Here is a 27,484-nt window from a genome sequence, read left to right on the forward strand (position 1 = left end):
GTTTTGTACAGCTGCATCATCACCTCACGGCTCTTAAATTCAGTCCCTCTGCTAATGAACGCTAGCACACCATAGGCCGCCTTCACAGCTCTATCCACTGGAGTGGCAACTTTCAAAGATCTATGAACATAGACCCCAAGATCTCTCTGCTCCTCCACATTGCCAAGAACCCTACCGTTAACCCTGTATTCCACATTCATATTTGTCCTTCCAAAATGGACAACCTCACATGGTTAAACTCTATCTGCCACTTCTCAGCCCAGCTCTGCATCCTATCTGTCTCTTTGCAGCCGACAACAGCCCTCCTCACTATCCACAACTCCACCAATCTTTGTACCGTCTGCAAATTTACTGACCACCCTTCAACTCCTTCATCCAGGTCATTAATGAAAATCACAAACAGCAGAGGACCCAGAACTGATCACTGCGGTACGCACTGGTAACTGGGCTCAGGCTGAATATTTGCCATCCACCACCACTCTCCTATTGACTTTTATTGGTTAGCCAGTTCATTATCCAACTGGCCAAATTTCCCACTATCCCACGCCTCCTTACTTTTCTGCATAAGCCTACCATGGGGAACCTTCTCAAATGCCTTACTAAAATCCATGTACACCACATCCACTGCTTTACCTTCATCCACATGCTTGGTCACCTCCTCAAAGAAGTCAATAAGACTTGTAAGGCAAGACCTACCCCATACAAATCCGTGCTGACTATCCCTAATCAAGCAGTGTCTTTCCAAATGCTCACAAATCCTATCCCTCATTATCCTTTCCATTACTTTGTCTACCACCGAAGTAAGACTAAATGGCCTGTAATTCCCAGGGTTATCCCTATTCCCATTTTTGAACAGGAGCACGACAATTCGCCACTCTCCAATCCCCTGGTAACACCCCTGTTGACAGTGAGGACGAAAAGATCCATTGCCAACGGCTCTGCAATTCATCTCTTGCTTCCCATAGATTCCTTGGATATATCCCTTCAGGCCCGGGGGATTGTCTATCCTCAAGTTTTTCAAAATGCCCAACACATCTTCCTTCCTAACAAGTATCTCCTCGAGCTTACTAGTCTGTTTCACACTGTCCTCTCCAACAGTATGGCCCCTCTCATTTGTAATACTGAAGAAAGTACTCGTTCAAGACCAGTCCTATCTCTTCAGACTCGATACACAATCTCCCGCTACTGTCCTTGATCGGACCTACCCTCGCTCTAGTCATTCTCATATTTCTCACATATGTGTAAAAGGCCTTGGGGTTTTCCTTGATCCTGCCTGCCAAAGATTTTCATGCCCTCTCTTAGCTCTCCTAGTCCCTTTCTTCAGTTCCCTCCTGGCTATCTTGTATCCCTCCAGCGCCCTGTCTGAACCTTGTTTCCTCAGCCTTACATAAGTCTCCTTCTTCCTCTTAACAAGACATTCAACCTCTCTTGTCAACCATGGTTCCCTCACGTGACCATCTCTTCCCTGCCTGACAGGGACATACATATCAAGGACACGTAGTACCTGTTCCTTGAGCAAGTTCCACGTTTCACTTGTGTCCTTCCCTAACATCCAATGTTCCCAACTTATGCACTTCAATTCTTGTCTGACAGCATCGTATTTACCCTTCCCCCAATTGCAAACCTTGCCCTGTTGCACATACCTATCCCTCTCCATTACTAAAGTGAAAGTCACAGAATTGTGGTCACTACCTCCAAAATGCTCCCCCACTAACAAATCTATCACCTGCCCTGGTTCATTACCAAGTACCAAATCCAATATGGCCTCCTTTCTGGTCGGACAGTCTACATACTGTGTTAGAAAAGCTTCCTGGACACACTGCACAAACACCACCCCATCCAAACTATTTGATCTAAAGAGTTTCCACTCAATGTTTGGGAAGTTGAAGTCACCCATGACTACTACCCTGTGCTTCATGAACTGCTTCGAGCAGCTAGTCATGAGATGGATCAACGCCAGCCTCCTAGACAGTCTCGATCCATTGCAGATCGCCTATCACCGCAACCGGTGCACAGCAGATGCTATCTCCCTGGCCCTACTATCAACACTCGAACACCTCGACACAAGGACACCTACGTAAGACTGTTGTTCATAGACTACAGCTCCGCCTTCAACACCATTATCCCGACGAGACTTATAACCAAACTCTGCAATCTTGGACTTGACCCCTCCTTGTGCAGTTGAATCCTTGACTTCCTCACCAACTGACTGCAATCTGTCAGGATAGGCAACAACACCACCTCCACAATAGTCCTCAACACGGCGCCCCGCAAGAATGTGTGTTCAGTCCTCTACTGTCCTCCCTATACACACATGACTGTGTGGCAAGGTTTAACTCCAACTCAATCTATAAGTTTGCGGATGAACAGACTGTGGTAGGTTATATCTCAAACAACGATGAATCAGACTACAGGAGGGAGATAAATCACTTGGTTGCATGGTGTACCGAAAACAACTCTCTCTAAATGTTGGAATGACCAAGGAACTGATCATCGACTTCAGGAAGCGTAACACGACGCACACTCCTGTTTGCATCAATGGCTCCGAAGGGAAGATGGTCGATAGTTTTTAAATTCCTAGGGGTCACCATCACCAACAATCTGTCCTAGTCCACTCATGTTGATTGCAACAATCAAGAAAGCCCAACAGCGTCTCTACTTTGGCATGTCTATCTCGACTCTCCCAAACGTCTACAGATGTGCCGTAGAGAGCATCCTATCTGGCTGCATCACAGCTTGGTATGGCAACTGCTCGGCCCAAGATTGCAAGAAACTGCAGAGTGTGGTGAACTCAGCCAAACACATCACCAAGCTTGCCACCCTCACACTGATTCTGTATACACCTCTCGCTGCCTCAGGAAGGCAGATAGCATTATCAGAGACACCTCCCACCCAGGCTTTGCTTCTTTTGGGATCCTTCCATCAGAAGGTGCAGAAGACTAAGACCCGCACATCCAGACATCGGAACAGCTTCTTCCCCACAGCTACTGGACTCCTCAACGACTCTCTCTCGGACTGAGGTGTTCCCTGTGAGAACACTATTCACGACGCCCTATGCTGCTCTTGCTCATGGATTTGCTTTGTTTGACGCCGTGTTCCGCACTGTAACCAATCACTGTTGTCGATGTACCATTTGTCAATGTACTCTGTTGATAACTCTTTTTGTCTACTATGTACGTACTGTGTACATTTTCTTGGCCACAGAGAAATACTTTTCACTGTACTTCGGTACGTGTGACAAATCAAATCAAAATCAACTGGCAAATGCCTTGATTCTGTAGTCCAATCCATATATTTTAATTTTCATGTGCAGTCGGAATAGATTTTTTCAGAAATTAACACTTTTTGTCTCTTAAGAAGCAGTAGCAAAATGCTAAACATGGTACCAATGTCCCATGGCTTCTTGGATTTAATGCAAAATACTTGGCTTATTATAAAGTTACAAACCTTGGTCGACACTTTCGCTTTGAGCTCAGTTATGTAATACTTTGCAAATCTCAGTGAGGATCTCTGATACCTGTAATCTGTCCATGTTGCGATTGACCATAAGTGACCAATTTGCCTAAAGAAGCGCTATTTAAATCGATTGTGCTTTCAGCAACTTGGAAAAGCAAGGAAGACATGAGTTATGCAGTAGTGCCTTTAATGGCCTCGCAATGTCCCAAAGCCCTTTGCAGCCATTTAAATACTTGTGAAGTGCAGTCACTATTGTCATATAGGAAATGTTGCAGCCAATTAGCAGACAAACCCATGCAAAGAACAATGTTAGACCAACTAGCTCATCTGTTTTGCTGATGTTGTTCAATGATAAATATTGGCCAAGGCCAATGATAGCACGCCTGCTCTTTGAAGTAAATGCCGTAGAATCTTTTACATCTACCTTAAAGGACCTCAGCTTAACATCTCGCCTAAAAGCGGCATCTCTAATGCTGCAGCATTCCTTTAGTGTTGTGCTGAAGTGCCAGCCTAGATTTTGTGCTCAAGTCTTCAGAGACGGATTTAAAAGCATGCCCTTCTTATTCAGAGAAAAGAATGTGACTACTCAAAGAACAAAGAAAATTACAGCACAGGAACAGGCCCTTCGGCCCTCCCAGCCTGCGCCGATCCGGATCCTTTATCCTAAACCTGTCGCCTATTTTCCAAGGATCTACTTCCCTCTGTTCCCCGCCCGTTCATATATCTGTCTAGATGCATCTTAAATGATGCTATCGTGCCCGCCTCTACCACCTCCACTGGCAAAGCGTTCCAGGCACCCACCACCCTCTGCGTAAAAGTACTTTCCACACACATCTCCCTTAAACTTTCCCCCTCTCACCTTGAAATCGTGACCCCTTGTAATTGACATCCCCACTCTTGGAAAAAGCTTGTTGCTATCCACCCTGTCCATACCTCTCATAATTTTGTAGACCTCCATCAGGTCCCCCCTCAACTTCCGTCTTTCCAACGAAAACAATCCTAATCTACTCAACCCTTCTTCATAGCTAGCACCCTCCATACCAGGCAACATCCTGGTGAACCTCCTCTGCACCCTCTCTAAAGCATCCACATCCTTCTGGTAATGTCCAGAACTATATCTGGACATAGATCCAGATCCAGCAGAGGGCAGCAGAGCAGAGCTACTGATCAGCTGTTCTGGGGAAATTTGCATACGTGCAGTGCGGTCAGCCTAAGTTGAAGGTGAACCGGCGAAGGGACCCAAGGAGTTTGAGTGAAGACAAGCATCCAGCAGAGGGCAGCAGAGCAGAGCTACTGATCAGCTGTTCTGGGGAAATTTGCATACGTGCCGTTGCGGGACAGCCTAAGTTGAAGGTCAACCGGCGAAGGAGACCAAGGAGTTTGAGTGAAGCAAGCATCCAGCAGAGGGCAGCAGAGCAGAGCTACTGATCAGCTGTTCTGGGGAAATTTGCATACGTGCAGTGCGGTCAGCCTAAGTTGAAGGTGGTTTGTGGAGGGGCTGTTGTCAAGTGACAGTTAAACCCGAAACACTTCGTGAGTGTTTCCCACCCTCCTCCTCCTCTAACCAACCCCCCCAACCCCACGGTGGTTGGGAAGCGGTAGCAGAGGGCCTGTCGTGAAGGTGAGTGAGTGCCTTTCAAATTTGCTTACCTTTCAGCGGGAGCAGGGTTTGAGTTATATCAGGTAAGCTCTTCCTTTCTTTTTCTTTTTCTTGTGTTTTTTTTTAAATCTAGAGGTGATGTTCAGGGAAGGCAGACAATGCTCCTCCTGCAGAATGTTTGAGGTGAGGGACGCCGTCAGTGTCCCTGCTGATTTCATCTGTGGGAAGTGCACCCAACTCCAGCTCCTCAGAAACCGTGTTAGGGACCTGGAGCTTGAGCTGGATGAACTTTGGATCGTTCGGGAGGCAGAGGGGGTCATAGATAGGAGCTTCAGGGAAGTAGTTACACCAAAGACTGGAGCAAGATGGGTACTGTAAGAGGGACTGGAAGAAGCAGTCAGTGCAGGGACCCCCCTGCGGTCGTTCCCCTGAGTAACAAGTATACCGTTGGATACTTGTGGGGGGACGACTTACCGGGGTAAGCCCTGGGGTACGGCCTCTGGCAAGGAGTCTGTCCCCTGTTGCTCAGACGGAAGGGGGGAAAGGAGGTAGAACATAGTAATTGGGGACTCAATAGTCAGGGGCACAGATAGGAGATTTTGTGGAGCGATGAGGAGACTCACGTTTGGTATGTTGCCTCCCAGGTGCAAGGGTACGTGATGTCTCGGATCGTGTTTTCCGGGTCCTTAAGGGGGAGGGGGAGCAGCCCCTAGTCGTAGTCCACATGGCACTAACGACATAGGTAGGAAAGGGGACAAGGATGTCAGGCAGGCCTTTAGGGGAGCTAGGATGGAAGCTCAGAGCGAGAACAAACAGAGTTGTTATCTCTGGGTTGTTGCCCGTGCCACGTGATAGTGAGATGAGGAATAGGGAGAGAGAGCAATTAAACACGTGGCTACAGGGATGGTGCAGGCGGGAGGGATTCAGATTTCTGGATAATGGGGCTCTTTCTGGGGAAGGTGGGACCTCTATAGACAGGATGGTCTACATCTGAACCTGAGGGGCACCAATATCCTGGGGGGGAGATTTGTTAGGCTCTTTGGGGGGGGGTAAACTAATTCAGCAGGGGCATGGGACCGGATTGTAGTTTTTGGGGTACGGTGTGATTGAGAGTATAGAGGTCAGGAGCAAAGATTTTGACTTCGCAGAGGGTTGCCAGTGTTCAGGTAGTGGTTTGAAGTGTGTCTACTTCACTGCCAGGAGTATACGAAATAAGGTAGGGGAACTGGCCGCATGGGGTGGTACCTGGGACTTCGATGTTGTGGCCATTTCAGAGACATGGATAGAGCAGGGACAGGAATGGTGTTGCAGGTTCCGGTGGTTTAGGTGTTTTAGTAAGCTCAGAGAAGGGGGCAAAAGAGGGGGAGGTGTGGCGCTGCTAGTCAAGGACAGTATACGGTGGCGGAAAGGATGCTAGATGGGGACTCTTCTTCCGATGGTAGTATGGGTCTGAGGTTAGAAACAGGAAAGGAGAGTTCACCCTGTTGGGAGTTTTCTATAGGCCACCTAATAGTTCTAGGGATGTAGAGGAAAGGATGGCGAAGGTGATTCTGGAAAAGAGCGGAAAGTAACAGGGTAGTTGTTATGGGAGACTTTAACTTTCCAAATATTGACTGGAAAAGAATATAGTTCGAGTACATTAGATGGGTCGTTCTTTGTACAATTGTGTGCAGGAGGGTTTCTGACACAATCTGTTGACAGGCCAACAAGAGGCGAGGCCACATTGGATTTGGTTTTGGGTAATGAACCAGGCCAGGTGTTAGATCTGGAGGTAGGTGAGCACTTTGGAAACAGTGACCACAATTCGGTGACTTTACATTAGTGATGGAAAGGGATAAGTATACCCCGCAGGGCAAGAGTTATAGCTGGGGGAAGGGCAATTATGATGCCATTAGACATGACTTAGGATGTGTAGGTTGGAGAAGTAGGCTGCAAGGGTTGATCACACTGGATATGTGGAGCTTGTTCAAGGAACAGCTATTGCATGTTCTTGATAAGTACGTACCAGTCAGGCAGGAACGAAGGGGTCGAGCGAGGGAATCGTGGTTTACCAAAGAAGTGGAATCTCTTGTTAAGAGGAAGAAGGAGGCCTATGTGAAGATGAGGCGTGAAGTTTCAGTTGGGGCGCTTGATAGTTACAAGGAAGCGAGGAAGGATCTAAAGAGAGAGCTGAGCCGAGCAAGCAGGGGACATGAGAAGTCTTTGGCAGGTAGGATCAAGGAAAACCCAAAAGCTTTCTATAGGTATGTCAGGAATAAAAGAATGACTAGGGTAAGAGTAGGGCCAGTCAAGGACAGTGGTGGGAAGTTGTGTGTGGAGGCTGAGGAGATAAGCGAGATACTAAATGAATACTTTTCATCAGTATTCACTCAAGAAAAAGATAATATTAAGGAGGAGAATGCTGAGACCCAGGCTATTAGAATAGATGGCATTGAGGTGCGTAGGGAAGAAGTGTTGGCAATTCTGGACAAGGTGAAAATAGATAAGTCCCCGGGGCCTGATGGGATTTATCCTAGGATTCTCTGGGAAGCCAGGGAAGAGATTGCTGAGCCTTTGGCTTTGATTTTTAGGTCCTCATTGGCTACAGGAATAGTGCCAGAGGACTGGAGGATAGCAAATGTGGTCCCTTTGTTCAAGAAGGGGAGTAGAGATAACCCCGGTAACTATAGGCCGGTGAGCCTAACGTCTGTGGTGGGTAAAGTCTTGGAGAGGATTATAAAAGATACGATTTATAATCATCTAGATAGGAATAATATGATTAGGGATAGTCAGCATGGTTTTGTGAAGGGTAGGTCATGCCTCACAAACCTTATCGAGTTCTTTGAGAAGGTGACCTGAACAGGTAGACGAGGGTAGAGCAGTTGATGTGGTGTATATGGATTTCAGTAAAGTGTTTGATAAGGTTCCCCACGGTCGGCTATTGCAGAAAATACGGAGGCTGGGGATTGAGGGTGATTTAGAGATGTGGATCAGAAATTGGCTAGTTGAAAGAAGACAGAGAGTGGTAGTTGATGGGAAATGTTCAGAATGGAGTTCAGTTACGAGTGGCGTACCACAAGGATCTGTTCTGGGGCCGTTGCTGTTTGTCATTTTATAAATGACCTAGAGGAGAGCGCAGAAGGATGGGTGAGTAAATTTGCAGACGACACTAAGTCGGTGGAGTTGTAGACAGTGCGGAAGGATGTTGCAGGTTACAGAGGGACATAGATAAGCTGCAGAGCTGGGCTGAGAGGTGGCAAATGGAGTTTAATGTGGAGAAGTGTGAGGTGATTCACTTTGGAAAGAATAACAGGAATGCGGAATATTTGGCTAATGGTAAAATTCTTGGTAGTGTGGATGAGCAGAGGGATCTCGGTGTCCATGTACATAGATCCCTGAAAGTTGCCACCCAGGTTGATAGGGTTGTGAAGAAGGCCTATGGTGTGTTGGCCTTTATTGGTAGAGGGATTGAGTTCCGGAGCATGAGGTCATGTTGCAGTTGTACAAAACTCTAGTACGGCCGCATTTGGAGTATTGCGTACAGTTCTGGTCGTCTCATTATAGGAAGGACGTGGAAGCTTTGGAACGGGTGCAGAGGAGATTTACCAGGATGTTGCCTTGAATGGAGGGAAAATCTTATGAGGAAAGGCTGATGGACTTGAGGTTGTTTTCGTTAGAGAGAAGAAGGTTAAGAGGTGACTTAATAGAGGCATACAAAATGATCAGAGGGTTAGATAGGGTGGACAGCGAGAGCCTTCTCCCGCGGATGGAGGTGGCTAGCACGAGGGGACATAGCCTTAAATTGAGGGGTAATAGATATAGGACAGAGGTCAGAGGTGGGTTTTTTACGCAAAGAGTGGTGAGGCCGTGGAATGCCCTACCTGCAACAGTAGTGAACTCGCCAACATTGAGGGCATTTAAAAGTTTATTGGATAAGCATATGGATGATAAGGGCATAGTGTAGGTTAGATGGCCTTTAGTTTTTTTTTCCATGTCGGTGCAACATCGAGGGCCGAAGGGCCTGTACTGTTCTGTATCGTTCTATGTTCTGTATGCAGTATTCCAAATGTGGGCTAACCAAAGTCCTATACAACTGTAACATGACCTGCCGACTCTTCTACTCAATACCCCGTCTGATGAAGGCAAACATGCTGTATGCCTTCTTGACCACTCTATCGACCTGCGTTGCCACCATCGGTACAATGGACCTGAACTCCCAGATCTCTCTGTACATCAATTTTCCCCAGGACACTTCTGTTGACTGTATAGTCCTCTCTTGAATTGGATCTTCCAAAATGCATTACCTCGCATTTGCCTGGACTGAACTCCATCTGCCATTTCTCTGCCCAACTCTCCAATCTATCTATATTTTTCTGTATTCTCTGACAGTCCTCCTCGCTATCTGCAACTCCACCAATTTTAGTATCATCTGCAAACTTGCTAATCAGACCACCTATACCTTTGTCCAGATGATTTATGTATATCGCAAACAACAGTGGTCCGAGCACGGATCCCTGTGGAACACCACTAGTCACCTTTCTCCATTTTGAGATACTCCCTTTCACCACTACTCTCTGTCTCCTGTTGCCCAGCCAGTTCTTTATCCATCTAGCTAGTACACCCTGAACCCCATACGACTTCACTTTTTCCATCAACCTGCCATGGGAAACTTTATCAAACGCCTTACTGACGTCCATGTATATGACATCTACAGCCCTTCCCTCATCAATTAACTTTGTCATTTCCTCAACAAATTCTATTAGGTTTGTAAGACATGACCTTCCCTGCACAAAACCATGCTGCCTATCACAGATAAGTCTATTTTCTTCCAAATGTGAATGGATCATATCCCTCAGTATCTTCTCCAACAGTTTGCCTACCGCTGACGTCAAGCTCACAGGTCTACAATTCCCTGGATTATCCCTGCTACCCTTCGTAAACAAAGGGACAACATTAGCAATTCTCCAGCTACAGCTGACAAGTACTGTAAGAACGCTATGCTTAGGAAACATCATTGTTGCACATTGGTGATATTGATCCCATTTGACAAGGTGGCAGATGACCACTTCCAGAGACAGCATAAATGTTGCTGTAGAAGGCAACAGATTATCATTGTTTCTCTTTGACAAGATTAATCTGTTGATCACTTGTGGGCTGAATACATTTGCCAAACTCTAGGTATGACAGAAATTTTTGCAGACGATGACTTAAGGAAATTGAGCAAACTTGATGGTTTAGCGGACAAAGTGATAACCAGTACAGACCAAAATTTCAAGCTTTGATGAACAATTTGCTGAGTTAGCAAGGATTAGCTGAGGAAAGGTTTGAGGTTCTACAGATATCCCCTGTATCCAGTGTCTTTTTATGGAAGAATTAGCTTGGATTCTTTCGGATCTTATCCAGCAATCTTTGCCATAATGTGTGAATTTGTGAATGTTGGTTCAAAAGAAGATTAAACTCTGCACTAAAAATCTTCATGAAGGAATAACCATTTGGTAATTATCGAGGCTTACAATGGGAGAAAGGTTACTTTGACAAAGAAGAATTGCATTTCCATATGGCCTTTCACCCCACAGGATACTCCAAAGCTCTTTACATTCTGTGAAGTATAATTTGAGTATAGACAATGTTGGAAACACTAAGTCAATTTAAGCACAGCAAGCTCCCAGAAAGAGCACTGTTATAATGACCATAAAAATTTGCTTTCGGGATTTATATTTTGCAAGAAAAAATTGGTCTGGATATTCACTTCTCTTCTTCGAAGTAGTGCCATGGGATCTCTCATGTCTACCTGAGGGTTGGAAATTTAATATCTCAACCTAAAGATGGAACCTCCAGATATTGCACCACTTTGGAGTACTACACTGGAGTGCCAGCCTTGATCTTTGTGCTCAAATCTTGGAGTGGGACTTGAACCCGCAACATTCTGACTAGTCGGCAACTGAGCCTCAGTGGATACATAAGAGATGGATTTTTCCACCAGCTTGCTGCGTGTTTTTCGGTAGTGGAGGCAGCCCGCCAGTGCCCCACACCTCTTATTGTCAAGAAACCCGTGCACCAGCATGGGACCAGAATTTCCCGCCGGCGTGAACAGCCGGTAAATCCCACCCTAACATCAAGCCCCCCCACAAAAGATGTTTTACGTGTGCAGTTGTTTCTCCTATTCACGTGATGGCATAGAATCTCCCTGCAAGATAATCATTATCTTGGTTTAGTTTAGCTTGGGGCTGGTTTAGCACAGGGCTAAATTGCTGGCTTTGAAAGCAGACCAGCAGCACGGTTCAATTCTCGTACCACCCTCCCCGAACAGGTGCCAGAATATGGTGACTAGGGGCTTTTCACAGTAACTTCATTTGAAGCCTGCTTGTGACAATAAGCAATTTCCCTTTCATTTTCATTTCATTAGATTTGATCGTCACAGAAAAAACCCATATAAACCTACTTAATGCAGCATTTTATTTGTTCTATTTTTGATTTGAAATGCTAGCATTTCTCAATGACTTCTCTCAGGAACCCTTCAAATGCAATTAAGAAATTGCATTATGAGAGTTATTGATCCACATTGTGTCATTTTGTCCAGAGTGAGGTCCCACAGACATTAATGAGATGAATGGCTTCCAGGAAGCCATGAGGATGAGTTCTGGCACATTGAGACCAACACAATGGCTTCCTCTGCTGGCACTGATTAACCTCCTAATATCTGACCAAAAAGCATGCTGTTTAAAAAAACACTACCGGTTGCCAGTGAATGAAACATTCCCACTGACACAGGACTTCAAAAAGAAACCTGCACATTTGGCTGAAATCCACGAGCCTCTACTGAAAAACACCACACACCCTAAAAACTGACAATAACCACACCTGTCAAAGGTGTGCCTGTTCGTTGACTCCAAATAACTCCCAAGTGCAACTTGGCAACTGACCCAAATGTAAACCCCTTGTCGATGGTCCAAGGAAGATGTGGCCACTTGTTCCACAAGTGAAACAGCTCAAATTATAACTGGCCGTCCAAATCGGGCCATCTTCCCTCAAAGTTCCATTCCTGGCGACATCACAACCATTCACACTGCAAATGGATTGCGAACCTTGACATCATACTATGACTGCTTACCCAGCTTACAAATAAAAAAAATAAAATAAAACAATGAGTTGATGTTTCTTTTTTTGCTGGCGTTGGTAAAGTTGGTTTGGAGGAAGTTGTTGAGACCCCAGTTTAATGTGCTACCCAAAGGATGGCATCTCTTAATACAGAAATCCCTCCGTTGGGCCCTGAGATTTCAGCCTGGATTATGCACTCATGTTTGGGTTTGCATCTACAAACTTTTCAACTGAGCTCACAGTACTACCCAACTCCGATACCGTTCCATAATCATTACTTTGTTACTGATAATGTTTGTATCCTAACAAAAATGGAAATAGTTCAATACTAATGCTTGTTCATACAGGCATGAAGGAAAATTGTCTGACATAAATATTTTGAAAACTATAACATAAAGACAAATTGCTCAGAGCAAGTTAGAGATTTGTAGTCCAGGGAACCTGTTCCTATAGTTAGCAAGTTAATGACATTTTGGTTTGGTACAAATTATAGTAATCATAAATGACAAAAAATGTGGTTCTGCCAGATATTGGGCCCCCTAGGGACCAATGACTCTGGTATTAATGATAAAAGAAGGTTGGATGATAGTTCCTCAGCTGTTACTGGTAAATCATTGTCTCACATTGGGAAGCCTCATAACAGCAGTATGCAAATGAATTGAGGAAACTACATGCCAGGAGCTTCAGTTCATTTTAAACTCCAGTTTATTGGCCTCATTCGTGAGATTAATGTTATGACTGCACATATTTCACCATACTGTGAGTTTCCATGTTCTGCAAAAATTGGACAATATTCCCATCAAGTGGCGTTGTATAGAAAGCAATTATTGTGGTGGTAGAACAACAGAGAGGTTGAGGAAGTTTCAAAGTATGCAGAACAAGAAAAACCTCCAGTGACCGCAGGAACCTTGTTGCATTTGAAGTATTTATTCCCATTGGTAGTATTTCAATTTGCAAGTCAGCCTTCACCTTTACAATATGAATGGATATTTTCCCCATCAATGAGGAACTAATGGAAGGTGTCATCAAAAGTGCTATCAAGCAGAACATCATCGGCAGTAACCTGTTCAGTTTAGACTCCACCCAACTCCAGACCTTATTTGATCCAAACGTGGGCAAATAATTGAATTCCAGGTGAGGTGAGTGCAATTGCCCTTAACATCAAGGGAGTATTTGATCAAGTGTGGCATCAAGGAGTCCTAGCAAAATTAAAATCGATGGGAATTAAAGGGGAAACTCTCCACTGGTTATAGTCCAAGCACAAAGGAGATGATTGTTGTTCAGTACATTGTCAAAATCTTGGAATTCCCTCCTTAACAGCAGTATGTGTGCACCTACACCACATGGGCTGCAGTGTTCAAGAAGGGAACTCGCCATTGTTTTCTCAAGGGTAGTTAGAGATAGCAATAAATGCTGACCTAGCAAGCGACATGTATATCCTATGCACAAATCGGATATGGTAATTTCCTGGTGTCAAAGTATACTTGGTTCATGTGGTGAGTGTATGTTGCAAGCAAATGGGGAATATGATTTCCACATGGTTTGCTTTTTTTAAAAAAAGGTAATAATTACCTTGCTTGGGCATTCAGTCTTTTTCGGCTGGAGCGTCAACCTCCAGTAAGAATAAGATTTTAGTTTGCTGCATCTGTTCTTTCCAGGAGCACAGGAAACAGAAATCACTTTTTATCCCCTTACAGCAGGTAGCAAAGACAACTTTCTGAAACACTACCATCAGAATGTTTATATTAAAGGAAAAATTTATTATTACTGCACCTTAAAATTCCATGCTTCAGGAATTAGTTTCTTTAAGTTATTCATTGTAACGGATCTTGTTCAAAATTCAAGAAATGTTTGAGAAGTATTTTTCAACAAATTGACATTTGTGATAAAATAATGAATGGAATGAATAAGTTTGTTCATACATATCTTGTTCACGGTACAAAATAAACAATTGATCTATATGGAAATTTGGACCCATAACGGCTTCTAATCTGTTATGGTGATTATGGAAGTTCCATGCCTCAGAATTGGTTCTGGATCCAGATCAGAGACTTATCCCAGTGTGAATGGGTGTGGAGAAAGTCAGTGCACAGACTTGATCAATTCATATGTGCCAGGAAGTGGCTATCTCATTCTGTGCAGTCACAAGTACTATGTTTGATTTCAGTCTTGTGTGATCTTTAAATGTTTTTTTTTGTTTTGTCTCTATTCTGAAAACATTTTGTAAAAGAATATCCTATCTCAGTAAAATATAGTGCATTGTTTAAATTTAAAGCCATTCCACATGACTTCGTTAGAATCCCAGTCCAGCATTATCATGCATCTATAGATTTTTGAACAGACAACATTATTTTCAACAGTGTCAGCTGGAAAAAATGTAATATAAACTACTCAACTGCTTCACTTGCATTCTCCTGCTTTACTTCAACTAAAATTGGTTGGACATTCCTCGTCTCTGTATTCTGGGCATAATATTTTTCTGAGAAGTTGTGTTGATGCAATGCAATAATGGTGTTCACGGCAGTAATTAATGCCATGCCATCTGCAAATATAATTTCAGGCTCACTGGGTTTTGGCTCTCTTTGACCTTAATCATAACCAGGGCAGAATATATTTGTCCTCTTCACGGTATCAATCTTCACTAAATGGTAGTTATCTCACTTCTCAGTCAAAAGCTTGTGGGTTCAAGTCGCACTTTTGAAAACCTAAGTCCTCAGTGTAATACTGATGGATGGTGTACTGTTCAGATCAGATGTTAAAGCAAGACCCTGTCGTTCCTCACCCGGAGCGGACATTAAAAATCCCATGGCACTGTTTCGTATCTATACATAACCTGTTACAGCTCTGGTAGCCAGAGAGTGCCTTGTTTACAGAGATGCATATTACGTATCATGCACCTCCACGCCAACAATCTCTCCATAGAACTAAACTGCAACTAAGTACGTCTGAGTCAGAAGGTTGTACACTAGAACCTTGTTCCAGGATTTGAGTGTGCAGTTAACTTTGGCACTCCAGCATGGTACCCGGGAACATAGAACATACAGTGCAGAAGGAGGCCATTTGGCCCATCAAGTGCACCGACCCACTTAAGCCTAACCCAATAACCTCTCCTATCCTTTTTTGGACACTAAGGGCAATTTAGCATGGCCAGTCCACCTAACCTGCACGTCTTTGGACTGTGGGGGGAAACCAACGCACCCGGAGGAAACCCACGCAGACATGGGGAGAACGTGCAGACTCCGCACAGACAGTGCCCCAGTGGGGAATCGAACCTGGGACCCTGGCGCTGTGAAGTCACAGTTCTAACTACTATGCTACCATGCTGCTGTGTTGGAGGGAGATCTTTTTACAATAAGTTATTAAACCAAGATCCTTCCTGCTTCTGCAGTGGTCCAGGTGCATGCTAAAAATCTTAATGACACTTCAAAAAAAAAGAGAATTCTGGTACACTTGCCATCATTTTCTGTTAAGTACAACCCTACTGTGTGCAAAATTGCTGTTGGGATTACCTACATTAGAACAATCAGTTGCATGGGAAGCACTTGGAAATGTTACTGGGAGATTTGAAAATAGCCACGCCAACTTGGCTATAAAATCCTGACTGAAGTCACGGCCTTGTATTTTATTATTCAAACTTTAGTTTATTTAGGAAATATGTAATTTTCTCATAATGAGAGAATATATAAACTATCTAATTCAAATACCACATTGCTGACACACGTCACAGTTGCTTCACATCGCCAGGTGCTAAGTTTAGTTATCAGCTTGCGTCACTATCTGTGAGGAGTTCTCCCCATGTCTATGTGGGTTTCTTCCGGGTGCTCCGGTTTCCTCCCACAGTCCAAAGATGTGCAAGTTAGGTGAATTGGACGTTCTGAATTCTCCCTCTGTGTACCCGAACAAGCGCCGGAGTGCGGCGACTAGGGGAGTTTCACAGTATCTTCATTGCAGTGTTAATGTAAGTCTACTTTGACAATAATAAAGATTATTAGATTCTTATTAGATTATTACATGGAGAGGGATTTTCAAGCCGTCCCTGACAACGGGATCAACGGCAACTCTCTTGTGCGGTTTCCTCAAAAGCAGAGGGTGCAACAACAGGAAACCCTATTGACAGAAGCGGGACCAGCCAGTCCCACTGCCAGCTAATGGCAGGCTGCCTCCACCGCAGCAAGACATGCTGTGGGGTGGGAGGAGGGTGGAAAATCCGTTCCAGTTGGTCATACTCTCGTCTTTGAGCCCCAAGGTTCTGGGTTCAAGTCCCACTCAGAACTTAGCACAAAAGTGTTGCAGAAATGCAAGTCTAAATAAATAAATTAATGGAGCAAAATAATGATTTCATCAAAGCCTTTAATATTTTGCATGCTCTTGAGAGCCAGCCTGAAGATTGGCTGAGTTGTTTTTTTTTTACAGCAACAAGCAAAGACGTATATTTCATAAATTTAAAATGGAAAAAAAAAAATGAAGTTAATACATGAGCATACTATTTAGTATCTGAGTGAGAAAGAGATGAATGATTGATTCAGTGGAGCCTTTCACAAGGATTCTGAATTTGTAAAAAAGGCACCTCACTTGCAATGTTATTAATATCTGCTACTTTTCTTTAGTCAGGAGCTTACTTTTAAAGTAACAAGGTATTGTGCAGTAGTATGTCGACACCAGATGCTCGGCCACAATACTGTGTTGTGTTTCCTCTTAAAGCTGATCAGGTCTGAGACACACCATAGTACTAAAAAGAGGCAATGGCCTAATTCTGCCTTTGATTACCCTGAAGATGATGTTCCGTCAAATATTGCAAACCAAACAAGGAGGATTAAACTAAATTACGATTCTTGAAGATCCACAACCTTCTTTAAATGCCTTCCACTGTCTGAAAGATAGCTGCATATAATCATCCTAATGCACAGATAGTTCTTGAATTTGGCCTCTGATTACCCAAAGAGGAAAATATTAATTCTCCGGTATATGCAAAAATGCAATGACAAAGGTGATAATGGAGATGTCTATGTTTCCAAAGTGAAAACAAATGAAGAAAAGGCTTCTTTCATATGCAAGTGGGAGTGAACATTATCCATGTTGTTTGGCAAGGCCCAATCACCTGCAACCACAATCTCATGAATTTCAGATGAGCAGTGTTGTGGAAACGGTACTGGTATTGAACTAACAGATTTGAAATGATGAAAAGATTGTACCATGTTTGATCTATGTTGCATCCTTGATCTGTTGTACTGGGGCTGTTTAGGTTAATTGCATTTGATCAAACATTTTTTTCAAGCTTAAATAGGATGAGTATAAAAATAAGCATCAAGGACCAGACATAATGATGTGTAACAATATATCTGGTCTTGACTCTCTGTAGTAATTAACTGTTCTGATAGCAAAACGCAAGGTCTTGTTTCTTTTAAAATTATTGTGAGCATTTTATACACGACTCATTGATATGGAGCACAATTTAATGAAACAAAAATAAAACAGTCCTGTTTTGGGCGTAAATAGCCCCTGTGGCGCCGAGATCGATCCCGCTATCAAACGGGATTTTGTTTTTTGGGATACCTCTGCAGGTAATGCCTTGCCGAGGCCTCACTTGCTGCAGGAAGAGAGCGGGCGGCATTTAAAAATGGCACCCAATCTCTGGAATCCCCCTTCTTAGTAGGTCCTCGAGCCCCCCTCACCCCACTTAAGGGCAGGGCACCTCCGGGTCTGATTCCAGTGTGACCAGGTGGCAGCAAGAGTGCCAGGGTACCACTTTGTGCAGAGCCTGACAACCTGGGTGCCTCCCTCCGATGTCCTGGGAGACATCCCCCCCAGGTGCCGTTAAACCTGGTCCACATTTATGTGGGCCAGTGCTAAATAGCTCTGTGGCGAGGTCTCCCAGGTGTAGGCGTACAATCTCAGGCTTATCGGGCGCAGATGTATTTAAATGAGCATAATCATTTAATCATGAGCTCATTTAAATATGTTAATGTGGATCTCTCCCAGCAAGGGCGGGATCCAGTACGTGATGTCGAGATCTGATGAGATCTCGCGAGGCATTCCGAGCGTTGCAATCATAATAGCCTCTGTGTGACTGAGCCAGACGCGACGAGGCCATTCGATCAGGCCCATAGTTGATTTGCGGGAGAAAGTTAGAAGGCCAGGGGCTGACTTGAGAAAGTTGTGCTCAGGCTCCACGTAAATTGTATAATTGTATTTTTCTAGTTACTGCCACCAGCCCCCCCGCTTGGGGTGTGGAGTAAATGTAATAGTCTTGTTGACATATGTACTGTGCCTCTGGACTTGTACATTTATTGTGGTTTTCTGTGTTTTCCAAGTAATACAATTTGTTTCAGTTGGCCTTTGTATTCAAAATTAAAATATTTTCTCAAAAGATTGCCATTCTGCATCCCTGCTATTTATCTGCCTCTCCCAAGCTTTTTCAGACGCGTGTGCACACAATGGGCACGATTCTCCGCTCCCCACGCCAGGTGGGAGAATCGGGGGAGGTCCGGGTGAATCATGACACGCCGCCCTGGCACCCCCCGCGATTCTCCCCCCCTCCCGCTTGGAGAATCGCCACTCGCCGTTTTTCACGGCGACCGGCGATTCTCCGGCCCAGATGGGCCGAGCGGCCTGATGTTCCTGACCTGTTCACGCCGGCGGCAACCACACCTGGTCGCTGCCGGCGTGTACATAGCGTGAAAGGTAAGTTTGGGGCCTGTGGGGTGCGGAGAGGGGATCGAGCACCATGGCCGTGCTCGGGAGGGGACTGGCCCGCGATCGGTGCCCACCAATCATCGGGCCGGCATCTTCAAGAGACGCACTCTTTCCCCTCCGCCACCCCGCAAGATCAAGCCACCACGTTGGGCGGGGCAGTGGAGGAGAAGACGGCAACTGCGCATGCGTGGGTTGGAGCCGGCCAACCTACGCATGCGCGGCTGACGGCGCCGCTGTCGTGTCATTCTCGGCACGCCGCTTTGATGCAAACGTCAAGGCCTGGTGGCCGAGTTCCTCACAATGCTTCTCCTTGCCCCCTGAGGGGGGGGGGTGAATAGGGTGCGAGGACCGGCCTCCGACGCCATCATGAAACTTGGCCGAGTTCATGACGGCCTTCCCGATGCCGTGCAGGAGCGGACAATCGTGCCCAATGTCTGCTGTTGCTTGTGGGATACTGATGGTTGAGATGAGAATCCTTTCTGGTTATGAGTTAAGAGTATCGTGCAAGAATTCTATTGGTCTAAGTGTGAATGTTCTTTGAGCACATTTATGCAGTGGCATTTCTAGGTCCTTTGAACTGGGCTCAAGCACTTGGGGTGAGATTCTCTAGCCACACCTGTCCGGTGACCGAAAATTCCGCCCAAGGTCGATGGACCTTTACATGGTCTGCATCCTGTCCGTGACGATCTTGCGGCAATTGCGGCCGAAGAATCCAGCCCTTAATGAAGAAATTAGATTTGATAATCCAAAACAGAACCTTCAGCTTCCCATTAGCATTTCCTGTTATCTGTTTATTGCGCACCCTGAACCAGCATAATAACATAGTCCTGTAACCTGGTTAACATTTCCAGCATTCATCTTACTGTACATGGAAGAATTTGGGAATACTTGGTCCTTGTCTCAGCAGAAGAACATGCACATATTAAATAATTCTAAATTGTGTGGTTCCTTTTACAAAAGTACAAAATAGGATTATGTGTTTAAAAGGGAATGCTCGTTTTTAAATATATCTTTTAGCATTCACACCTCGGACAGTCAGCAAGAGTTCTTCAAGATGTTGGATGAAAAAATTGAAAGGGTAAGTTTTAATTGGAGTACAGTTTCTTTATGCTTTTCATGACTAATTAATTATGACATGATGTACTTTTCTTGAGTTTAAAATTACTTCCCCCCCCCTCCCTCCCCTTCAAACTGTCTTTTGTTCTTCCACAACTTTTCAGAATTTAGTTACCTCCTCTAAAGTTTGGCAATCTGCAAGAATACATAAACCATATAGTCAGACTCGTCTCCCAAGAGAGGAAAATGTGCACTTAAAATGTTGACATAATTAATTTTAATGCATTTATTAGCAGTTCTCTATAACATGGTATGCAGGCTTGTCTGGACAGAAACTATTCAGATATACCCTCATGATTTTTTTAATTCTCTAATGGAATTTGGGCGTCACTGATGAGGCCAGCCTTTGTTTGCTCTTGACCTGAGTAGCTTGCTGGGCCATTGCAGAGGGCAGTTAAGAGTCAACCAAATTACTATGTGTCTCGAGTCACATGGATGCTAGAATGGGTAGGGATGGCAAATTTCCTTCCCTAAAGGACATTAGTGAACAGATGAATTTTACAACAATGGATGATCATTTCATGGGCAGACGGAAACTAGTTTTATATTCCAGATTTTATTAACCTGCATTTAAATTCTCCCTGTTCTTTAGAGAATTAGTCTGGGCCTCTGAATTACTCGTCCAGAGAGATTATCCACTGTGCTACCTGCCCTTGAATATACTTGTTATCTGAATAAAATTTGACGATTGTGATAATTCATTTTTTATTACCTACCAAGAATCTCAACTTAATTTTGTCAGTTAATAAAAATGTTGATAAAGATAACTTGAGGGAAGCTTCAAATGACAATAACAATTCATGAGGCATATCCCTACTTTACTAAGAAAACCTAGGGGAAAATTGCACTGCCAACACCATTGTGGTTTTTAAACATTGTAGCATACAAAAGAATCAACAACAACAAAATGTTAGCTAAATAAACTCAGTTATAGTTTTAAGATTGTTCAACAGATTGTTGACCTGTGAACTTGATGGTGTACATTCTGTTGAGCATTCCCAATATACAGGTGCTGAGTTTAAATCACTATGGAAATAAAATGTATCATCAACTCATCCAAAAAAACAGCCCTCAGACAGCCAGCGCCAGGTGCCTTGTTTTGATCGAGTCAGTACTAATGCATTCTTCAGCTATCCACTTTGATGTTAAAATGCCTAGCTTGAGGGCAGCATGGTTGCTCAGTGGATAGCACTGCTGCCTCACGGCGCAGAGGTCCCAGGTTCGATCCTGGCTCTGGGTCATTGTCCGTGTGGAGTTTGCACGTTCTCCCCGTGTCTGCGTGGGTTTCGCCCCCACAACCCGAGGATGTGCAGGATAGGTGGATTTGCCACGCTAAATTGCCCCTTAATTGGAAAAAAATGAATTGGGCATTGTAAATTTTTTTTTAAATGCCGAGCTTGGCTTGTGAAGAAGGGAAACTGCAGTATTCTAAATGGGACAAAAGCAAAAAATGGCAGGTACACTGAGCAGACAAGGTAGCACCTATAGATTAAGCAGACAAATTGACATCTTGGATGGGGACCATTGGTTAAAACCGGAAGATATTACTCCATGATAGCACTTAAAAAGAAAAGAGAGATGGGAACGGGGCGGGAAACACCAGTACACTCTCATTCGCATACCCCATAAATGGAATGATCTGTAAAAAAGGAAAATAGAAATGATTAAATGGAAAAAGGAATACTGGCATGAGATGAGGTTATTTCTGCCATTTAAACTTGGATGATCAGCCATGGTTGTGATGAATGGCGGAGCAGGCTCGACGGGCCAAAAGGCATTCCTCCTGCTCCTATCTTCATGTCAACCATATGCTCCCTTCCCATTAAGTATTTTATAAACCTTTATTTCCTTCGCCTCCACATTAACTTTTTTATGTCTGTTTCTAACATTGTTTATCGCCAACATAGATGTTGGCTCTTGTCAAAACTGCAGTGTGTCAGCATGTTCTCTCTTCACAGATGCTGCCTGACCTGAGCTTTCCCAAGATTGTGTCCCTGATTTTCAGCATCTGCTTTTGTTTCTATTTGATTTTTTTTTTGTTATTTCACAGTTTCTTCAAAGGGAAATGTTCAGTTGCCTTCCACCTCTGCCACACTTTCTGCTTCAAATGTGAATGAATATATTCTTATAGATACCGGAGTAAATTTACATAGCCGCACAAATTATTATTGACTCGTGCATCCTCTTTACTGAGCATCAACTTTTGTTTTACACCGGGAAGGCAGTCTTTGTCACAAATTTAACATTTCAATTTTTAATTCGTAATACTATACACTGCATGTATTGAACCAGATATTCTCTTAATAGTTCATGTTTTTAGTCAAATGGAAGCAAGCTAACCTTTGCCTCAAGTAGTCTGACGTTATTGTCACTTTTGTATGTAACTGTTTAAGATTAGCAAATGCAGATCGCAGGGATCAATTTCCCTTATTTTGAGGTGGGATAAGGATCCGGAGAGCTGTGGTTCATAAGAACATAAGAACTAGGAGCAGGAGTAGGCCATCTGGCCCCTCGAGCCTGCTCCGCCATTCAATGAGATCATGGCTGATCTTTTGTGGACTCAGCTCCACTTTCCGGCCCGAACACCATAACCCTTAAACCCTTTATTCTTCAAAAAACTATCTATCTTTACCTGCTTCACTGGGCAAGGAATTCCATAGATTCACAACCCTTTGGGTGAAGAAGTTCCTCCTAAACTCAGTCCTAAATCTACTTCCCCTTATTTTGAGGCTATGTCCCCTAGTTCTGCTGTCACCCGCCAGTGGAAACAACCTGCCCGCATCTATCCTATCTATTCCCTTCATAATTTTAAATGTTTCTATAAGATCCCCACTCATCCTTCTAAATTCCAATGAGTACTGTCCCAGTCTACTCAACCTCTCTTCATAATCCAACCCCTTCAGCTCTGGGATTAACCTAGTGAATCTCCTCTGCACAACCCTCCAGTGCCAGTACGTCCTTTCTCAAGTAGGGAGACCAAAACTGAACACAATACTCCAGGTGTGGCCTCACTAATACCATATACAATTGCAACATAACCTCCCTAGTCTTAAACTCCATCCCTCTAGCAATGAAGGGCAAAATTCCATTTGCCTTCTTAATCACCTGTTGCACTTGTAAACCAACTTTTTGTGACTCATGCACTAGCATACCCAGGTCTCTCTGCACAGCGGCATGCTTTAATATTTTATTGTTTAAATAATAATCCCGTTTGCTGTTATTCCTACCAAAATGGATAACCTCACATTTGTCAACATTGTATTCCATCTGCCAGACCCTAGCCCATTCACTTAACCTATCCAAATCCCTCTGCAGACTTCCGGTATCCTCTGCACTTTTCGCTTTACCACTCATCTTAGTGTCATCTGCAAACTTGGACACATTGCCCTTGGTCCCAACTCCAAATCATTTATGTAAATTGTGAACAATTGTGGGCCCAACACGGATCCCTGAGGGACACCACTAGCTACTGATTGCCAACCAGAGAAACACCCATTAATCCCCACTCTTTGCTTTCTATTAATTAACCAATCCTCTATCCATGTTACTACTTTACCCTTAATGCCATGCATCTTTATCTTATGCAGCAACCTTTTATGTGGCACCTTGTCAAAGGCTTTCTGGAAATCCAGATATACCACATCCATTGGCTCCCCATTATCTACTGCACTGGTAATGTCCTAAAACAATTCCACTAAATTAGTTAGGCACGACCTGCCCTTTATGAACCCATGCTGCGTCTGCCCAGTGGGACAATTTCTATCCAGATGCCTCGCTACTTCTTCCTTGATGATAGATTCCAGCATCTTCCCTATTACCGAAGTTAAGCTCACTGGCCTATAATTTCCCGCTCTCTGCCTACCTCCTTTTTTAAACAGTGGTGTCACGTTTGCTAATTTCCAATCCACCGGGACCATCCCAGAGTCTAGTGAATTTTGGTAAATCATCACTAGTGTAACTGGAATTTCCCTAGCCATCTCTTTTAGCACTCTGGGATGCATTCCATCAGGGCCAGGAGACTTGTCTACCTTTAGCCCCATTAGCTTGCCCATCACTACCTCCTTAGTGATAACAATCCTCTCAAGGTCCTCACCTGTCATAGCCTCATTTCAATAAGTCACTGGCATGTTATTTGTGTCTTCCACTGTGAAGACCGATCGAAAAAACCTCAGCCATTTCCTCATCTCCCATTATTAAAACTCCCTTCTCATCCTCTAAAGGACCAATATTTACCTTAGCCACTCTATTTTGTTTTATATATTTGTAAAAACTTTTACTGTCTTTTTATATTCTGAGCAAGTTTACTCTCGTACTCTATCTTACTCTTCTTTATAGCTTTTTTAGTAGCTTTCTGTTGCCCTCTAAAGATTTCCCAGTCCTCTAGTCTCCCACCAATCTTTGCCACTTTATATGCTTTTTCCTTCACTTTGATACTCTCCCTTATTTCCTTAGATATCCACGGTCGATTTTCCCTCTTTCTACCGTCCTTCCTTTTTGTTGATATAAACCTTTGCTGAGCACTGTGAAAAATCGCTTTGAAGGTTCTCCACTGTTCCTCAACTGTTCCACCATAAAGTCTTTGCTCCCAGTCTACCTTAGCTAGTTCTTCTCTCATCCCATTGTAATCTCCTTTGTTTAAACACAAAACACTAGTATTTGATTTTACTTTCTCACCCTTCATCTGTATTTTAAATTCCACCATATTGTGATCGCTCCTTCCGAGAGGATCCCTAACTGAGATCATGAATCAATCCTGTCTCATTACACAGGACAAGATCTAGGACCGCTTGTTCCCTCGTAGGTTCCATTACATACAGTTCTAGGAAACTATCGCGGATACATTCGATAAACTCTTCCTCAAGGTTGCCTTGACCGACCTGGTTAAACCAATCAACATGTAGATTAAAATCCCCCATGATAACTGCTGTACCACTTCTACATGCATCAGTTATTTCTTTGTGACTTTTTCGCCTTACTATTCCTGATTTCCACCCAAATGGATTCAACCAAATGGATCCATATCACCGATGTCATCCTTTACTATTGCCCGGATGTCATCCTTAAATAACAGAGCAACACCACCTCCCTTTACCATCCACTCTGTCCTTCCGAATAGTTTGATACCCTCGGATATTTAACTCCCAGTCGTGACCATCCTTTAACCATGTTTCAGTAATGGCCACTAAATCATAGTCATTCACGATGATTTGTGCCATCACCTCATTTACTTCATTCTGAATACTACGAGCATTCAGGTAAAGTACACTTATGTTGGTTTCTTTACCTCTGATTTGAATCTTAACATCTCCAGTTTTATTACTTTTAGTATTATTGGGCCTATTCACTGAGCTCCCCTCAGTCAAGCTTCCCGTACCAGCCTCCCCAGACAGGCGCCGGAATTTGGCGACTAGGGGCTTTTCACAGTAACTTCATTTGAAGCCTACTCGTGACAATAAGCGATTTTCATTTTTCAATGTACCTTGTACTGTCGCCCTTTTTGATTTTTGACTATGTCTTCTCTGCCTTGCACTTTTCCCCTTCCTTTTGCTTCTGTCCCTGTTTTACTACCTTCCAACTTCCTGCATCGGTTCCCATCCCCCTGCCACATTAGCTTAAACCCTCCCCAACAGCTCTAGGACATTGGTTCCAGTCCTGCCCAGGTGCAGACCGTCCGGTTTGTACTGGTCCCACCTCCCCCAGAACCGGTCCCAATGCCCCTCCCTCTTGCACCATCTCTCGAGCCACACATTCATCCTATCTATCCTGACATTTCTACTCTGACTAGCTCGTGGCACTGGTAGCAATCCTGAGATTACTACCTTTTGAGGTTCTACTTTTTAGTTTAACTCCTAACTCCCTGAATTCCGCTTGTAGGACCTCATCCCGTTTTTTACCTATATCGTTGGTGCCTATGTGCACCACGACAGCTGGCTGTTCACCCTCTTTCCCCCCCCCCCCCCCCCCCCCGCCTCCCCCCCCCCCCCCCCCCCCCCCCCCCAGAATGTCCTGTTGCAGCTCCGAGACATCAGCTCCGAGACATCCTTGACCCTTGAACCAGGGAGGCAACATACCATTCTGGAGGCTCGATTGCGTCCACAGAACCACCTGTCTATTCCCCTTACAATCGAGTCCCCTATCACTATAGCCCTGCCATTTTTCTTCCTGCCCTGCTGCGCAGCAGAGCCAGCCACGGTGCCATGAACCTGGCTGCTGCTGCCTTCCCCTGGTGAGCCATCTCCCCCAACAGTATCCAAAGCGGTATATCTGTTTTGCAGGGAGATGACCGCAGGGGACACCTGCACTGCCTTCCTACTCTTGCTCTGTCTTTTGGTCACCCATTTGCTATCTCCCTCAGTAACCTTCGCCTGCGGTGTGACCAACTCGCTAAACGTGTTATCCACGACCTCCTCAGTAAAGCCGGAAGGGCTGGACTGGGGTTTCAGGAGATGGCAGCAGGCAGGGATTGAGAGATTTGGGGACCTCTCCATGAAGAGGGCTTCCTGAACCTGGAGGAGCTAGAGGAGGAGTTTGAGTTATCTGGTGGGAATGGGTTTCGGCACCTGAATGTACGGAATTTTGTTTGGAGGCAGGTCCCGAGCTTTCCTCGCCTCCCAGTATGGGGGCTACAAGATAAGATATTGTCCAAAACAGGGGTTGGGAGGGAAGGGCCTCGGAAATATACAAGGAACTGATGGAGTGGGAAGGGGTCCCAATCGGGGAGGTGAAGAGGAAGTGGGAGGAAGAGCTGGGAGGGGAGTTGGAAGTCGGGTTATGGGAGAAAGCCTGGGGAGAGTCAATGAACCCTTGTTGTGTGCCAGGCTTGGCCTGATCCAGTTCAAGGTGGTTCACAGGGCTCATATGACTGTGGCCCGGATGAGTAGGTTTCTTGAGGAGGTGTTGGGGGGGGGGGGGGGGGGGGGGGCAGTCCTGCGAATCATGTACATATGTTCTGGGCATGCCTGAGGCTGAGGGGATTCTGGCAGGGATTTGCGGACGTCATGTCAAAGGTCCTGGAAGGGAGGGTGACTCCGAGTCCAGTGATGGCAATATTTGGAGTGGTGGAAGATTCGGGAGCACCGGGGTGGTGGGGTGCTGGGAGGGAGCTATGGAAAGGACGGATACGGGCAGGGAATTTGAAGTATGGGTAGTTAAGGTTTAGGGATTGGGGGAGTTGGGTGTGTTATTGCGGGGTTCTTGCGTGTGTTGGATCTCTCTGTTTAAAATGTTAAAATTACAAATGCCTCAATAAAATATATATATTTTTTAAAGATTAGCAAACCCAGTTGATGGGTTTTCTCTGGGGTCTTTTATTACCTATTTGCGGTTAGTACCATATAACAACCCTCCTACTTCACATTTCATATTTGTAATCTTTTGTCAAGAACATGTCACAAACAGCAATGAAAAGTTGTGAAATGAAGAAATACACAATTAAATGGTTCTTCAAGTTATTGAGAGCATGCAAGAAAACTGGTCCACTATTAGTTTGGGATTCCAAATACCAGTGATCCCATGCTATTATTCTGCTGTTGTGTGGAAACA

The 27,484-nt window shown here is 44.4% G+C and overlaps 1 protein-coding gene across 1 annotated transcript in view; it reads left to right on the plus strand.

Annotated features, from left to right (window-relative positions):
* The window catches only part of acbd6 (acyl-CoA binding domain containing 6), a 571,355-nt gene that overhangs the window by 203,453 nt on the left and 340,418 nt on the right, over positions 1 to 27,484 (plus strand). Inside the window, exon 5 of the mRNA XM_038794993.1 lies at positions 19,844 to 19,904. Coding sequence (XP_038650921.1) covers positions 19,844 to 19,904 — 61 coding nt within the window. The remainder of the gene's footprint in view (positions 1 to 19,843; positions 19,905 to 27,484) is intronic.

The sequence above is a fragment of the Scyliorhinus canicula genome, chromosome 4 (assembly GCF_902713615.1).
Source record: "Scyliorhinus canicula chromosome 4, sScyCan1.1, whole genome shotgun sequence".
NCBI classification, from domain to species: Eukaryota; Metazoa; Chordata; class Chondrichthyes; order Carcharhiniformes; family Scyliorhinidae; genus Scyliorhinus; species Scyliorhinus canicula.